Source organism: Ascidia mentula, chromosome 2 (genome assembly GCF_947561715.1).
Source record: "Ascidia mentula chromosome 2, kaAscMent1.1, whole genome shotgun sequence".
Taxonomy (NCBI): Eukaryota; Metazoa; Chordata; class Ascidiacea; order Phlebobranchia; family Ascidiidae; genus Ascidia; species Ascidia mentula.
In genome coordinates, this window is record NC_138567.1 from 6529256 (window position 1) to 6545257 (window position 16002).

The 16002-nt window shown below is 33.9% G+C and overlaps 3 protein-coding genes across 7 annotated transcripts in view; all 3 read right to left on the reverse strand.

Annotated features, from left to right (window-relative positions):
- Window positions 1-11099, reverse strand: part of LOC145889378 (E3 ubiquitin-protein ligase rnf213-alpha-like) — a 30956-nt gene extending 19857 nt beyond the window's left edge. Inside the window, exons 1-42 of one of the 5 annotated variants that reach the window (XM_082980327.1) lie at window positions 10882-11099; window positions 10640-10762; window positions 10445-10580; window positions 10003-10189; window positions 9190-9322; window positions 8985-9110; window positions 8760-8925; window positions 8465-8618; window positions 8025-8102; window positions 7452-7622; window positions 7286-7381; window positions 6994-7128; window positions 6814-6937; window positions 6608-6736; window positions 6390-6546; window positions 6183-6318; window positions 6003-6107; window positions 5821-5947; window positions 5635-5754; window positions 5423-5573; window positions 5236-5362; window positions 5122-5181; window positions 4922-5048; window positions 4754-4867; window positions 4535-4694; window positions 4365-4482; window positions 3688-3814; window positions 3500-3619; window positions 3288-3438; window positions 3101-3227; window positions 2987-3046; window positions 2787-2913; window positions 2618-2731; window positions 2417-2558; window positions 2236-2353; window positions 1590-1679; window positions 1332-1464; window positions 1099-1203; window positions 882-1035; window positions 565-697; window positions 212-235; window positions 90-155 (exon numbers count right to left, since the gene is read on the reverse strand). In XM_082980327.1, the coding sequence (XP_082836453.1) occupies window positions 90-155; window positions 212-235; window positions 565-697; window positions 882-1035; window positions 1099-1203; window positions 1332-1464; window positions 1590-1679; window positions 2236-2353; window positions 2417-2558; window positions 2618-2731; window positions 2787-2913; window positions 2987-3046; window positions 3101-3227; window positions 3288-3438; window positions 3500-3619; window positions 3688-3814; window positions 4365-4482; window positions 4535-4694; window positions 4754-4867; window positions 4922-5048; window positions 5122-5181; window positions 5236-5362; window positions 5423-5573; window positions 5635-5754; window positions 5821-5947; window positions 6003-6107; window positions 6183-6318; window positions 6390-6546; window positions 6608-6736; window positions 6814-6937; window positions 6994-7128; window positions 7286-7381; window positions 7452-7622; window positions 8025-8102; window positions 8465-8618; window positions 8760-8925; window positions 8985-9110; window positions 9190-9322; window positions 10003-10189; window positions 10445-10580; window positions 10640-10762; window positions 10882-10999 (5169 nt within the window). In that variant the 5' untranslated portion in view covers window positions 11000-11099. Of the gene's footprint in view, window positions 1-89; window positions 156-211; window positions 236-564; window positions 698-881; window positions 1036-1098; window positions 1204-1331; window positions 1465-1589; window positions 1680-2235; window positions 2354-2416; window positions 2559-2617; window positions 2732-2786; window positions 2914-2986; window positions 3047-3100; window positions 3228-3287; window positions 3439-3499; window positions 3620-3687; window positions 3815-4364; window positions 4483-4534; window positions 4695-4753; window positions 4868-4921; window positions 5049-5121; window positions 5182-5235; window positions 5363-5422; window positions 5574-5634; window positions 5755-5820; window positions 5948-6002; window positions 6108-6182; window positions 6319-6389; window positions 6547-6607; window positions 6737-6813; window positions 6938-6993; window positions 7129-7285; window positions 7382-7451; window positions 7623-8024; window positions 8103-8449; window positions 8619-8759; window positions 8926-8984; window positions 9111-9189; window positions 9323-10002; window positions 10190-10444; window positions 10581-10639; window positions 10763-10881 lie in introns of all 5 variants that reach the window. The other 4 variants (XM_082980328.1, XM_082980326.1, XM_082980330.1 and 1 more) reach the window with 4 other exon arrangements.
- A 1222-nt stretch (window positions 11100-12321) lies between these two features.
- Window positions 12322-14715, reverse strand: LOC145888925 (large ribosomal subunit protein mL66-like). Its single transcript, XM_082979795.1, has 5 exons — window positions 14578-14715; window positions 14446-14477; window positions 14272-14376; window positions 14089-14212; window positions 12322-12897 (listed from the first exon to the last, which is right to left on the reverse strand). The coding sequence occupies exons 1-5, from the start codon at window positions 14711-14713 to the stop codon at window positions 12686-12688; spliced, it is 609 nt and encodes a 202-aa protein (XP_082835921.1). The 5' UTR covers window positions 14714-14715; the 3' UTR covers window positions 12322-12685.
- Window positions 14716-14736: 21 nt separating this feature from the next.
- LOC145888926 (activated RNA polymerase II transcriptional coactivator p15-like) lies at window positions 14737-15341 on the reverse strand. The gene has a single exon (XM_082979796.1). The coding sequence runs from the start codon at window positions 15299-15301 to the stop codon at window positions 14921-14923; it is 381 nt and encodes a 126-aa protein (XP_082835922.1). The 5' UTR covers window positions 15302-15341; the 3' UTR covers window positions 14737-14920.
- Window positions 15342-16002: the final 661 nt, after the last annotated feature.

Consider the following 16002-nt stretch of genomic DNA (forward strand, 5'->3'; position numbering starts at 1 on the left):
AAACCCAACCATGTAAAATTTTTTAACATATAAATCCACTTTTATAGCAACTTTTATATCAGTAAATAGAATATACACAAAATAAAAACCTTTTTTTTAGCTTCACTTCCCAAGCCAGCAATAGCGAAAGTCTCTGAAGTTGGTAAAAGTTCTTCCTGCAATATATGCAAAGTTTACATGTAGTTTACACTCAAACACCACTCTGCCTTACCTCATCAATCTCCTCAAATGGTTCCTGAAATGATTTAAATACTTTTTACTATTGCTTTTATTGTTGAAAAAGTTAAGCAACATTAAATAAATAAAACACTAAAAAGGATCAGAAAATGCAAGTTCTTTTTTGCTTTTTAAAAATTAAAATAATCAGCCGCTGTTCAAATCAGGTACTGCACATAAGTCTGTTTGGAGATTTGAGTTCTGTCTTAGCCACTATTCAACAACATCTAAATTTTGGTCTTTTTCTTGAGAACAAACTTGTGCACACTTTTTTAACCGATAATCCAAAGCAGGAAAAAAAGCAATTAAACAATCTAAATTCTGTTGACATAGATGTTAGAAGCTTACCTCATCACTAGTTTTCTTAATATCGTGTTCATTTTTCCAGCTTGGATGTGATGTGAGATCTTTTATCACATCTTTCATTCGACTATTGTCCATTTTTGTTGCATTTATAATGAAATGCAAAGACCATCTATGTCTAAACAGAAAAGCAGTACAAAATTGCAATAGCCACAAAAAATCTCCATAGAAACACTATACTGTATATCATCAGTATATTTCAGTCAACCAAACTCTGTTAAATGTAACACCAATGTTTTTTTTGTACAAATGAATTTAACAAAATGAACAAACAATACAGAACTGAAAAACAATAGCTAAACCTGTTTAAAATCAGTTCTGGGTATTTTTTGGCAACTTCTTCAACACTTTTCTTGTTTTTAGAGAAAATTCTCCAGTTTAGAATCAACCATTTCCAGGTGGTCTGTTCAGAGCTTTCAGTTAAAAATGCTTCAGTAATTTTCTGTAGTTCTGGATCTATTAAGAGCGATACAAGACACGGTTAAAGTAGAGCTCAAGGGTCAAAAAATCTGTAACTACCAATTTGTTCCAGAGATTCCAAAAAGTCTGTTTTCCAAGTGCTTTCTGCATTGTCTCGAAAACAATTAAGCACACCTTCAACCTCCTGATTCCCAAGATAAACATCTAAAGCAACTTCACATTGAGCTTAAGCAATGATTGACCATTTAAAACTGACTTGTGAATAAGTCACACTTGAATAATTTTTCCAACAACTATCATTTCACTTGTTTAATTATAATCATTTTAAATACCTTCAGGAATGTGGTGTAGATTTTTCAATATTTTGCACAATTGTGTGACTTGAACTGACTTTAAACAATCTTTAAAAAGGGGAACCAATGGAAATAGAGTTGACTGTATCATATTTGCGTTAGTTGGTGAAAGCTAAAAAACACAGGTCAACAATATGTTGTTTGCTGAGAAGCATTACTATTATAGTAAAGTTACTCTGTCCAACTATTGTCCAAAAATAATAAAAAAGAATTTTCTGCATGGCGACATTATTTTACCTGAATGGCTTTCTTTTCTTGCGATTCTAATGTCACTGTTTGGCTCTTGTTTGGTTGCTTTGCTGATTTGTTGTGTTGATCACTTGTAGTCTGAGGCACACAATACAAGAAATGTACATTCATAGTAGTATTGGTTGCATATGAAAAAAAATTGGCCAGTCGATAATTTCTGAGTAAACTACACATGGGAATATTGTAGCAACAGTAATCAGGTTTTATTTGATAGAATTCTCACCCTTATAAATATTTATAAAACTTATAAATATTTGAATTGCAAAGTTATATGTTATACAAGGAGGTTATGGTTGTATATATATTCTTAAACATATATATAAATGAAAAACACTGGTTACTCTTTTTTTACCCCTTCCGGTAATTTATTTTCTATTTTTAAGTCTTATCATAAAGTACTATCAGTGTTTTAACATCATACTTAGTCAAATTAAGGATGGGAAAATGGGACTGCTTATAGACCAGAAGTGGAATGGAACATGACCGTGTTAAAAATATCACTTTAAAGTAGCAACACACAGTTACTGAAACAAAATCTTTGCAGCCCATATACTGAAGTTCATTTTACTCTTGCTTGGATATATATAAAATGACAAACATAGATTTCACCAAATGAGGTTAAACTAAGTCATACCTTTGATTTTATGTGAGCGCTTATTAGCGAATCTTTAAGAGGCTTAAGATCTTTTTTTCTTTTGGAAGTTGAGAGTAATAGCTTCAACAAATGTTGTTGAAGGTCATCATTGGGAGATCTTAAACAATTTCTTGTTAATTAACCGCAAGAATTTAAAATTGACATTGCTTTAAAATGATACCTCTTGCACAAAGCAACGGAGTGCTCTTCAACCAGTTTTTCTGATCCCATCAAATAATTCCAGTGTTCCACCAACCATCTCCAATCCGAATTTTCAATTGATGTTGAAAGATATTTGCCAATAATATGCTCCAAATAAGGTCCTGATGGAAATTATAAATGAATATTCAAACTTATTTAAAGTGATGTAATTAGGGCTTACCATGTCTTCTGAAAATATGAAGCCATTTGTCTTGGGGTATTCCATTCAAAACATCCAATAAATTTAGTAACTTGGTGTTCATGTCCAAGGCCCCAAGTATTTTCTGAAGTTTTTCTACAAAGGCACCATATGGGTAGTATTTATAAACTATTATATCTTTCAAACAAACCATCTGAAGTTTGTCCATTAGTGTGAAGTTCAGCTGCAATATCATTAACATCCTCAATTTTAAGACATCCTTTTAATAATGGCAAAAGTGATTTCAAATTCCGGTTCCTTTCTATGTTAGTTGGTTTCTAAACAAAACAAATTCTTTCTCAGACTTCATCCACAGAATTTTAGAACTTAAGAAATATTGCAGTTTATAACCTTCGCTGTTTTGGGTTTTGCCTGTGCTGCAGATTTTTTATCTTCCTGCATGCTGGCAACCTGGAAAAATTCTTTTAGACAGTTCTGCATCTACTCATTTTAAAACTAGCATACCACAGTTTCCTTATGAACAAGATCTTCTTTTAAATTTGTAATTAAATTTTCAACTGCTGAATCTGTGCTTGTTATGCACATCAAAATCAGGTAGAGTATGTGTTTCCTGCTAGAACCAGTCTCAAATCTGCAATTTTGATTGTTGAGTTAAAAATAAAACAAACAAGGCTATTAAACAACTGTATACAAATTTGTTAGTATTGGAAATATTCGGCATGTAGTTTCCTTTACAATGGTTTCATGGTCTAGAAGGTATTTCCAGTTGTGTACAAACCAGCTCCAAGGTTTAGACTGATCTTGAAAGTAGTGCAAAGCAAGCATTTTCATGTTTTTACCAGCTAACAAATAAAAGCAAATGTAAATATTGGTGTTCATAGGAGTCCAGGCGGAAAACCTCACCATATGTATCAAGGGCATTAAGAAATTCACTTTCCCAAGTTTTTGTGGCACTTCTTTTTAAACTTGCGATGAGTTCATGCAGTATCTGTTTGGTCGATTCCACTTTACTTACACTTTTGTCTAAACATATTCAATAATATATAGCATCACATATTACAGTTCAGTTGCACCAGTTTTAAATAACATACCTTCAATCACAATTGACATGTTCACAATTTGTGAAGCTTGCTGTATGCTGAGGTGATCATTAAGCAAAGGAACCAAAGGCAAAAGTTTTTTCTCTATGTCCTCCAAATACTCTGACTTGGGTTCAACCTTTACAACAAACTTTGTTTGTTGAAGTTTCTTAAAGTCACAAGTATTCGGTGAGTGTTTGCAATGACGTCTCATTACTTTAGTGTGTTTTTGTTATCAACTCTTTTTCTGTTTCTTACAGAAAACGCATGTACGCATTTGCATGTACACATGTATCTGTGCTCTCAAGTCGATCAATATATCCTTGATGATAGTACATGTTGTTTGAGATACTTATAGTTGATTAGTTTTCGCCGCCAAGACAGTGAATATACTGTTAAACACAGTGACTGTTTTAGACAAAAACACGGCAGTCACAAACATCATACTTAGTCAAATTAAGGATGGGAAAATGGGACTGCTTATAGACCAGACAAGTAGAATGGAACATGACCGTGTTAAAAATATCACTTTAAAGTAGCAACACACACTTAGCTCTTTAGGATAAAAATGAAACAAAATCTTTGCAGCCCATATACTGAAGTTCATTTTACTCTTGTTTGGATATATATAAAATAATATAAAATGACAGAACATAGATTTCACCAAATGAGTTTAAACTAAGCCATACCTTTGATTTTATGTGAGCGCTTATTAGTGAATCTTTAAGAGGCTTAAGATCTTTTTTTCCTTTTGAAGTTAAGAGTAATAGCTTTAACAAATATTGTTGATGGTCATCATTGGGAGATCTTAAACAATTTCTTGTTAAGATAAAATTAACTGCGAGAATTTAAAACTGACATTGTTTTAAAATGATACCTCATGCACAAAGCAACGGAGTGCTCTTCAACCAGTTTTTCTGATTCCATCAAATAATTCCAGTGTTCCACCAACCATCTCCAATCCCAATTTTCAATTGATGTTGAAAGATATTTGCCAATAATATGCTCCAAATAAGGACCTGATGGAAATTATAAAAGAATAATCACACTTATTTAAAGTGATGTAATGAAGGTTTACCATGTCTCCTGAAAATATAAAGCCATTTGTTTTGAGAAATTCCATTCAAAACATCCAACAAATTAAGTAACTTTATGTTCATGTCCGAGGCCCCAAGTATTTTTGAAAGTTTTTCTAGAAAGGCACCATATGGATATAATTTTTAACTATTATTTCTTGAAAACAAACCATCTGAAGTTTGTCCATTAGTGTGAAGTTCAGTTGCAATATCATTAACATCCTTAATTTTAAGACATCCTTTTAATAATGGCAAAAGTGATTTCAAATTCCGGTTCCTTTCTATGTTAGTTGGTTTCTAAACAAAACAAATTCTTTCTCAGCCTTCATCCACAGAATTTTAGAACTTAAGAAATATTGCAGTTTATAACCTTCACTGTTTTGGGTTTTGCCTGTGCTGCAGATTTTTTATCTTCCTGCATGCTGGCAACCTGGAAAAATTCTTTTAGACAGTTCTGCATCTACTCATTTTAAAACTAGCATACCACAGTTTTCTTATGAACAAGATCTTCTTTTAAATTTGTTATTAAATTTTCAACTGCTGAATCTGTGCTTGTTATGCACATCAAAATCAGGTAGAGTATGTGTTTCCTGCTAGAACCAGTCTCAAATCTGCAATTTTGATTGTTGAGTTAAAAATAAAACAAACAAGGCTATTAAACAACTGCATACAATTTTTTTAGTATTGGAAATATTCTGCATGTAGTTTCCTTTACAATGGTTTCATGGTCTAGAAGGTATTTCCAGTTGTGTACAAACCAGTTCCAAGGTTTAGATTGATCTTGAAAGTAGTGCAAAGCAAGCATTTTCATGTTTTTAACAGCTAACAAACAAAAGAAAACGTAAATATTGGCGTTCTTTAGAGTCTGGCAGGAAAATCTCACCATACGTATCAAGGGCATTAAGAAATTCACTTTCCCAAGTTTTTGTGGCACGTCTTTTTAAACTTTCGATGAGTTCATGTAGTATCTGCTTGGTTGATTCCATTTTTCCTACACCTTTGTCTAAACATATTCAATAATATATAGCATCACATATTACAATTCAGTTGCAGTTTTGAAATAACATACCTTCAATCACATTTAACATGTTCACAATTTGTGAAGCTTGCTGTATGCTGAGATGATCATGTAGCAAAGGAACCAAAGGCAAAAGTTTTGTCTCTATGTCCTCCAAAAACTCTGACTTCGGTTCAACCTTTACAACAAACTTTGTGTTTTGGTTTGTCTTCACAACAAAAAAATTAGATTACATTTTCAGATGCAGTATCCATTCCAAAGCTATCAGGCAAAATGCTTCCATTTTCACTTTGCACATCATCATTTGTAGGATTGTCATCCAAAGAAATATTAGAGTACTGTAAATTCAAGAAGGTCCTTTTGACAGGGAATTCTCGCATTTAAATTGATGGAAGTGCCAGAAAACTACTTACTATTGAAAAACCCATTTCTGAAGTTTTTTGTAATTTTTCAAGACAGTCTGTCAGCTTGCATACATTTTTTTGAGAACTATTGAAACAGATCAATATGACATCCAGTAGACACTCAGGATAAGGAACATCAGTGAACCTTGGATTGTGAAAATTTTAATATACCAACATTTAGTAAACTTTAATTGTTACAGATTCCAAAAAGCTTACAATTTTGGAAAAATTTGGTTATGTTTGGACAGTTCTTCCTTGACGTCCTGCTCATTCTCTGACAAAAACGTCCAGTTCTGAATAAACCACTTCCAACCAATGTCTTTTGAGATATTGGCAAAAAACACCTCTGATACTTTTCTGAACTTGGGGCCAACTTCAACAAACAATTGAAATTAAACATTGTAAACATCCATTAACTTAAAATATTTTTTCACCATGTTTCTGCAGAGAGTTTAAAAACTGTTTTTCCCATGGTTGGTGAGAAACAGATTTTAATGATGATGCCAAAGCATTCCAGAGACCTAATTGATCACCAGCTGTTTGCCGTATCCTTGTTAAACTTTCTGCACAAGGTTTTATCAAAAATTGTCAAAAATACAGAAAATACAAAAATAAATATGTAAAAGATCCACACACAAACCTTCAGTTACACTGCCATGTCGTTTCATGTCATAGGCAATTTGCAGAGCTTTATCTTTGCTCACAAAATTCAGCAATAAAGGCACCAGTGGCAAAATCTTTTGCTTATTATCCAAAATTTTCTCCTGTTTGGAAATTTATCAATTACATGGATGAAAACTGGTTTAAATTTCTGTTAAACCTGATATGATTCTGAATCAGTGCCAGTGTTTGAAGAAACTAGTACAAATGGTTGTATGACATCTTTAGTTGTATGCTTAGGTGAGACATCAGTTCTTACACTTTCCATTTCAAAACCACTTCCATGCAGGGATTCCTACAGTAATGCTGTTTCATTGAAACTGCCAATATTTGCCAGTCAGGCATTTATTTAACTGTTTCTTAAATATTTTTAATTTTATAATCATCAAATACAGACTAGCACAACTATGTTATTTAACACTCCATTTGCGGCAGTCAGAAAGTCCACATACACTGTTAAATTTTTGTGGGGTTGAAGAATGGACAGGTTCCTTCAATGCATCTAGTGACGTAAATGCATCTGGAGTTGATGGAGGTGTGTCAGCAACCTAGTAGTGTGGGCTTGTTAATGTACATGACAAGTTACATGAGACAAATTTTGTTTTCAAAACAATTTACATCCGGAAAATGTTCCTGATCAAAGTTCAATGAGGTTTCTACAGAAGGTTTTGTTGGTGACTTGTTCACTGTTTCCGTCATTTTAACGTCATGTGTGGGAGATAATTTGTTTTCCGTCTGCGGTTTCTGAGCACTTGTTTCCTCCTCAGAATCACTTGCAGGCAAGGAAGTCTACACAATATAAAATTTAGTAAAACTGTCATAAAGATTATTATTTCAATGAAAATTCAGAGTGTTTATTTTTGCCCATAAAATTAATAGTATTTTTTTTTGCTAATTATCCAAAATTCTTTACTTGTATGAGAAAAATGATTATCTGTTACAATTAGTATACAATTTAGTTAAATTTTAGATTTTAACTTGGACAAGATGGCTTGTTCAACTCCCCTCCTTTATGTGCATGTTTAAGTAAGGCAAAGCATTATCTTAACTACTACATTAACTACAATCTGCTAAATCATTTCTGTATTCATTATACCAATTCAAATGAATATTAAGCCATTAGTATTAAAGTCATGAAACACAGGATATAAATACAAGATTCTTTGAAAGAAGGAAAAAAGTGGCTCTTACTTGAATGGGATGTAAATCAGGTAAAGACATAACTGGCTTCTCGTCTGCAGATGCATATGAACTTGATGAATCAGAACTCTGTGAAATGATAAACATATTTAAGTTTCAGTTTCACTGACACAGTCCAGGCATTGTAAGCTGGATCAAAGCCATGTTTTTCTGAAAAGTCAGAGCATGATATAAAAATTATTGCACCCAGTGATGTTTGATCCTACGACCCTGGCCTAACCAGGTTGATTGCTTTTTCACACGAAATAACCACTTTTTGTGCTTATATTCCACTACCTCTTCAAAACTTTGCAGGTACTTTTATTGGTACTGTATACTTCGTGCAATTTACTAACATAAACTTTGACATTATGCAACACAGGTTTTTTAACTTTATTGTGTGTATAACAACAAAATTTGAATCTGACATTTTTTACCACTTTTTCACTTACATCATCACTTTCATGAGAGGTCGAATCAGTGTCTTCTCCACTTCCTTCACCTTTCAGATTATTTTTTAGTTTGGTTTGGAACTTATTCACTTCAGTGTCAGATGAGGTGGAACAGAAGTAAATCAACTGCAGGAGCCATGGTTCACTTCCTTTTCTGCGAACACAAAAATTTTGCTGATAAACATTAACTAATTAGTCCATCATGCTGCAATGCATTGTTTACCAAAATATGTTTTTTTCTAGTCTTGTATTCTTTTGTAAAAAACATGAGACAAAATAGGAGGATCTATCTTACTGGGTTGTGGTGTATGTAAGCACTTCTTTGGCAGTTGATTCAACTTCACTTTGAAATGTTTTCAACATGTCCCAACTGCTAATTATCCATTCAAACCCACACTGGTTTGTTGATGATTCCAAAAGCCACTTGCAAATGACTGTATGTAGTTTCTTTTCTTGAGATCCTTCAAAATATTCACAATTTGTGTAACTTCTCATTAGTTTTGCAACAATAGGGTCATACCAAAGTTTTCAATGATGTCAGTTAAATCTTTTTTCCATGCTGACTTTGCATTTCGTTGTAAGAATTCAGAAAGTTTGTTTAGGATTTCTTCTGAAGTCATTGTGGCTTTTACTTTTTTCTTTTGACCTTTAAAATGGTAAAAAGGATTGAATAAGAATGGGCAATGTGTGACTTTCAATGTGACATAACATACGAATACACGTACCATCTGAAATATGCTTCTTTTTTTGCAGTCTTTTAACTAAACTTTGGAGTTGTTCATTTGACAAGCAATCTTTGAAAAGTGGTACCAGAGGAAAAAATTTGTGATTGATCTCTTCAGAAAAGTCAGAGCTTACCTAAACAGTATTAAGAATATCTGATAAAAAATAACTTTTTTAAGAATAAATAGACTGGCCCACAGTGCTGAAAATATTGGCATGTTTGTATTAATGTGTGTATAACTGTGTCGTGAAGAATAGGAAGCTCATTTTATGGTCACCTATTTTTTTAGCAGGGCAATTCAGATTGAGTTAATCATTACTAAATACCAATGATAGGTTGACAAAGTTGTAAATTATTTGGTCAGACAACATTTATTTAGGCTCCATACATTGTGAACAACTAGTGATTTAAGCCATGTTTTGTTATTTTTAAAGTTATTAATTAATGGACAACAAATGTTGTATTAGCTTTTCTTAATTAAACAATTAAAAAAAAAAAAAAATTTAAGCTATCATGCAAAGTTTTTTAGCATTAAACAGCAAAACATAAAATATGTGGGTTTGTATACTGGAAACACATTGGTTAATAAACAATGCTCCTATATTTTCCTCCCCTAATGGTGCAGATTATTGCCGCATTTGGGGATAATTTATGCTACACCTTAGAAATTAAGTTTGCATCAGAGACAAGGCATTGCATCCAACTTTGATCGGCCACTTTTTCCAACAAGCCGGAGCGAAAAAGGGCCTGCGCCTTATCATGTGATAGCACATAACACTTCTTTCTTAGGAATTAATACAACATATGTTTTTACCTCTGTAGTTGATTTTGACAAACTTTTACTGCCAGCAACATGGCTTTGTTCTGGTGTGGACAAAACAGGGCTTTGTTCTGGTGTGGATTTTTTTATGATAATTTCAATAGCCTTCCTTATTTCACCACTTTCATCAGTTGCAACAAGATGAGCAAAAGCTACAAGCCACTTGTCCTTGGGTAATTTTCTGTCATTTAATGTCGATTATTGTCAAAAAATAGGTAATAAGAATCTTATAATTTTGTTGCAATACATAGATGTAAATAAATTTTGAAGTGCACCAAAGTTGTAGCTAAAAATGTCTTTTTTTAAGCATAAAAAAATTCCTTATATATTCATAAGTGGCACATACTTTTATTAGTTTATATTTTTCTATAGTACACTACAGAATACAATTATAAGTCAAGTCAGAAGTTTTTTTTTTTTAATAAACTAAACTTACTTTTTTTTAACTGAAAGTGTTACTTCTCTGACAGCAGTTTCCTCTTCCTTTAGGTCAAACCAGTTTTGCAAAACCCAGAGGACTGACTCATTCTTGTTAAAACTCTCCTCTGTGATCACGGAAAGATCTTCCTTGCCTAAAAAAACATTTGAAAGGAATAACTTGCATAAGCACATTTGACACAATATGATTTACTTATTGACATGTCTAAATAAATTGGTAACTGTGATTCCCATCCTCTTTTCGATACAGTTTTAATGCTTCTGAAAACAGTTGTAATTTTTCTTAATTTGTCTTTTCCTTTGACGACATCCACATCTGCAAACATAAATATGTTAAATTATGTGTTACTGTTGATTTCATGTACCCAATATTTCAATTAGCATAATAATTGATTAAACTTGAAATAAGATGTCAATAAGAGAGGTGTGCTTCACCTTCAGAAATAAGTTTTCTCTTTTTTAAAGCATCCGCAAGTTTGTGGATTTCTTTTTCTGTAAGAGCTTCCTCAAAAACAGGAATAAGTTGTGCTAAAATATCTTCATCTTCCTCCATTGTTGGCAATTCTGCTTTTCATTCAAACTCGCCCAGTTGGAGGATTTAAATTGATAAAAACAAATACCACCATCACAATACCCAAATTGTAAATAATCTGCACTCTATATTAATGCATAATGTATTATTTATTCAAGAAAAATGTTATTTCAAGTTTACATATCTTGGCAATTAACACATATCTTGATTTGTCATGAACTGAAATATATTCACTTTGCATTTTTCATGCAAAATTAAAACACCTTTCGGCATATTTTATGCTTCAAAAGGGTTTTGCCAAAAGTAAAATCTCTATTTCAGTCTGACACAAACACTGAAACACAGCGCCAAACTATCATGCTTCCTGCATAAAAACGCAGGTTGGTGTAGGCTGACTGATTCAGATAGAGATTACTTGTATTTTACTATAAGCTATGAAGGGTAGATAAATAAAACACTCATTACGTAACATAAAGTCAAGTGAGTATGCCGCGTTTCCAAAGAGCAATGAACACCTTTTTTTTATTTTTCTTTCTAAACACAAAAGACCAACACACCCACCAATTTACCATAAATAACTGTTTTCGTCTTTGTGCTCCATCGGAATGGAACTTAGTTCCGCTTTTCCCTTTTTCTTGTCGAGCGAAACAGGAACCAATTTTTAGTTCAAAGGTCAAGCTAGCGTGCAGGCATTTCTGCAGCGGGGAAAGTACCTTTAGTGCAAAGTACCACTAGAAGCGCTCGTCTATGTTTAAATATGCAATGCTGTTTTAGGATTCTATGGTTCAATTGCTATTTTTGGCGATTAGCTGGATTACTTTACCAGTACATAATTTTTAAGTTTAAATTTATGAAGTTTGCGCACCATAATCTTTTTGCTCATATTGCCGTGATAGGATACTGCTATCATCTCCGAGACTTATTTCGATTAAACTGTTTTAAATCCAGCGGAGTGACGGTTAGGGGGGAAAGTGACAGTTAGGGGGGACTTAAAAAATTATTAGCTTAACCTATGGCCTCCCACAGAAAGTTGGGGGTCAGTATTGGGTAACCATCCCAATCCCTGCAAGTACATCACGCGACATTCACGTTTGCATTGTAAGAAAATAGTCATTTGCTTGTATTAACCAGCACGTTTTCAAGCACCATCATTGAATATCTGTTGCCGTGACACCACCTCCTGGCTTTGAAAGAAATCCCGTCCTTGAGCATGTAGTCGTTACAAAGTGTCACCGTTGGAAAGCGAACACGCCTACGTGTCATAAAATACTTTGCAATGTGACCCGAAGCTCTCAAAAGCGTTTTAAGAACACAATGGTTTGTACTAGTAACAAGATGTGAAATTCCATGAACACCATGTTTGAAAACATTTAACAAAAGAAAGGTTGTCGGTTAGTGAAAAATGACCACAAATATAACTACAGGCTGTAAGGTGACAGTTTTAAACTTTTCATTTGTTGTGACAAAACTTTGTATGCAGGCACAAACATCACACAAATGTTGACGTGTGGACAAACACTTGTTTGGTCAACCTTGCAATACATGCACACTGCACAGGTTCATTGCGCCGAAAACCCACATTTTTAAACATGCATTTGCCACTGGTTTTGGCAGCAGCGCACCACTCTGCTAGTACCAAACACAAACATTTGGTGGTCGCTTACAATTATAAAGCCTCCGGTACTACTTTTTGATAACAGCACAGCATTAATGGTGCATTAGTGGAGGTCTTCTTGCAATGCGTGGAGCGTCCCTTATAGTACGCCGATCCCCAATTTTGTAATGTCGTTTGGCATGGGGTTGTCCCCTGGAATATATGGGGGTACGTGATCCCACATCATATCTGGTGAGATAACGGTTAAGTTTTGGAACGACTCTTCCTTGTTTGTTGTGCTGGTCTTCCTTTCCAGGTAAAAGATCTGCAAATGCACACAAAATACATCATCATACCACAAATTCTTTTATTACATTGCGATATGTATTTAATACTATTTGTTTTATCAAACAGTGTTTAATTGCAAAACTGAAAAAATATTAACAGTAACTTTTTTCCAATGAAAGGTTTTAACAAACTATGGGTATACTAACTTTATAATTTACCAACTAAGCTAACATCACATTGCTGGCCATAATATGGAAATAATAGCTTCAAGATGAACACTTTGCATCAAGACAATATTGCAGAATTGCATTATTTTTGGTTATATGTGGGAAGATAAATCCTAAACTTGAACCAATGCTTTTCAAAGATAATAGAACCCAGACAAGTGAGGAAAAATTACAAAAAATTTAGATTTAAAAAACAAACTATTCTAAGTACATACAGAAGTGATCATTCAAATACAAACAATTAAATTTTAGTAATTAAGGCCAAATGGCATCTTGTGGTGTAACAAGGGCAGGTACAAAATATTATGTGACTTAAACGTGATCACATTTTGAAAAACTAAAGATTGCTGAACTCGTGCTTATAGTGTCTACATCAGTGTTTCTCAAACTTTTTCCAATCACGTACCGCTCATTTGTTTTTTAATACACTGCGTACCACCGTATTACTATACCATAACTGTTATGACATAACACCAATGAATAACAATTTAGCCAATATCACCAGTTGCTTGGTTTTCTTTATTGTGCATTTGTGACGCAATAGTATCAACATGAAATTGTTGCACAGTTGAATACACGATGTCAGAATTACTTCAACAGTGCAACAATTTCACGTTGATACTATTGCGTCACAAATACACAATAAAGAAAACCGACATCATGTATTTGCAGCGGTTTTGGCTTCTGCAAAGTGCGGCAAATTGTATAGAGTAGACTAAATCGCATACCACTTGAAAAGCTCTCGCGTACCACTAGTGGTACGCGTACCACAGTTTGAGAACCACTGGTCTACATATTTGAAACCCCATTAGTAATTGTCCTACTTCCGATAAGTCAAAACAATGAAATAAGTAGTATGGCTTTATAGCAAGGAGTGCAGTCAGCATTCCGGCACAAAAAGCTGTGCACGCAATCGCATTACAGGGTATGAGCTATGAGATAAGGTTTGAAATTATAAATTTGTTGCATTTCACAACAGTAATAATTTAATAAATCCTTACTTGCTCTCTGTGCCATTTTGACACAGGCCAAGACCTTGAAGAACTCATGCTGAGACAAATTGGTTTGTTTGCGGGGCAGCATTTCACCAGTACTGGTAATAAACTGCTTTAGTATCAGCACATCCTAAACATTCATGAAACGCTTTAATATACAAATATTATACTTTTTCAAGAAGTGGGCACCTCATATGTCACTTGTATTCCCCTACTTCTTATAGGGCATGGGTCTGATTTCACGCTTTTCCGGACATACGGAGCATTCCAGTCTTTATAAAGCTTTCCTTTTATCTAAAACATAAAAACATCATGCTGCAAAAAATGCAACGATCGTTACCTTGGCATTCTGTTGTTACCTACCACTGTAACTTTGTCACCTTCTTCTTTATGCACTGCAAAATTAGAAAACATAATTATGAATCTTGTGATTGATTATGAGAATCTTATGCACATTTACAATCGATATTTTATATTTATTAAAATGGTCCTTACACTTTCTGTAGCATCTACTGGGAATCCAAGTGGATGGTATATAATATGCTTCATGGAAGCAAGACTTTAGGGCACTTTTTGTGCCATTACTGCAAAGGGATGACAGCAATCTACCAACCAGTGGCATTACAGCCATCAGACATACAATACAAACCTACACTATGGTAAGGAGGAACACAGCTTTAGAAATTGAAACATATACATAGAAAGCAGAACATAAAGCAGCAAAAACGAAACTCGATAACAGAACCCACACCTAAAAAAATCAGCAGTATCGGTATCGGAATATAAAAACTGGGCAGTGTTTCAATATTCACAAATCACAAATAAACAGTCACACATTTTAACACAACTGTTGAATTTTTTCATCAATGTCATCAATGGACTGCTTGAACTTTTGCCACTGTTCAGCTTGTAGACTGATTCCTTTCTTGCCTGGCCTCAATTCTCCATTGTTTTCATAAAACTCCCGTATGTCTATTAAAATTTTTCCCTTAAATTCCCTGACAGACACAAACTTCATTTTTCCAAGGGAAATTTTTTCATCAGCTCCTCCGCTGCCACTTGCCTTGGAAGCTTGGGGTGCGACTCTTTTAGCATTTGTGTTGTTTTCATTCTGGTCAGCTTTGCGCTTTTTTGATTGATCTTTTCGCAACTTAGCTTTAAGTTTTTTCTCTTGATCGGAATCAGAATCGCTAGAAGTAAGCGAATTTGTTTTTGGCATAGTTGCACAATTATATGCTGCTAATGCTAAATAAAACAGACCATCTATTAAAAGCTTATAATTTACAGAGTAAAATATGATACATTGTGCCAGTGTGGCCAATGCTACTTTGCAAGATCATATAGTACAGTCTAATAGTGAAAGAAAAAACAATTCACAAATCTGACCTTGCTTCAACAATGGGTCTGAGGTTACAATGCTGCAGGTATAAACATTGGCAGGAAATGCATTGGTTAAGATAGAGTGTTTTGGTCAAGATAGAAAAAAATTATGTTAAAAGGCAAAGCAGCAATGACCAGGGAATACAAATCAAGCACCAAAAACTAAATTTTCCGTTTAAACCCAGAAAACATCGGCAATTAATATCTGGAGCATATAGGGCAGGTATTTAGTCTTGTATTTTGCTTTTTACTGCAGCAAAGCCCATGTGATAGAAAATATGAGGGCAAATGAAACAACAAACAGGTTTTCCCAATTCATTGAATATTTTTCAAAAAATCCTGTAAAAGGTATTTGCACAAAAATTCCAACTGCAAATCACGAACAAAAACCAAACCAGATAAAAATTCCACCTAAACGTACAAATTTTGATGGCTGGTAGCGACGTATTTGGATGAAGACCTTTTATCTAAAACACCACATATCAGCAGATCTTTAACAGCAGCATTGTGGCGTAAGACCCATTGTTGGCGGGAGGTCGC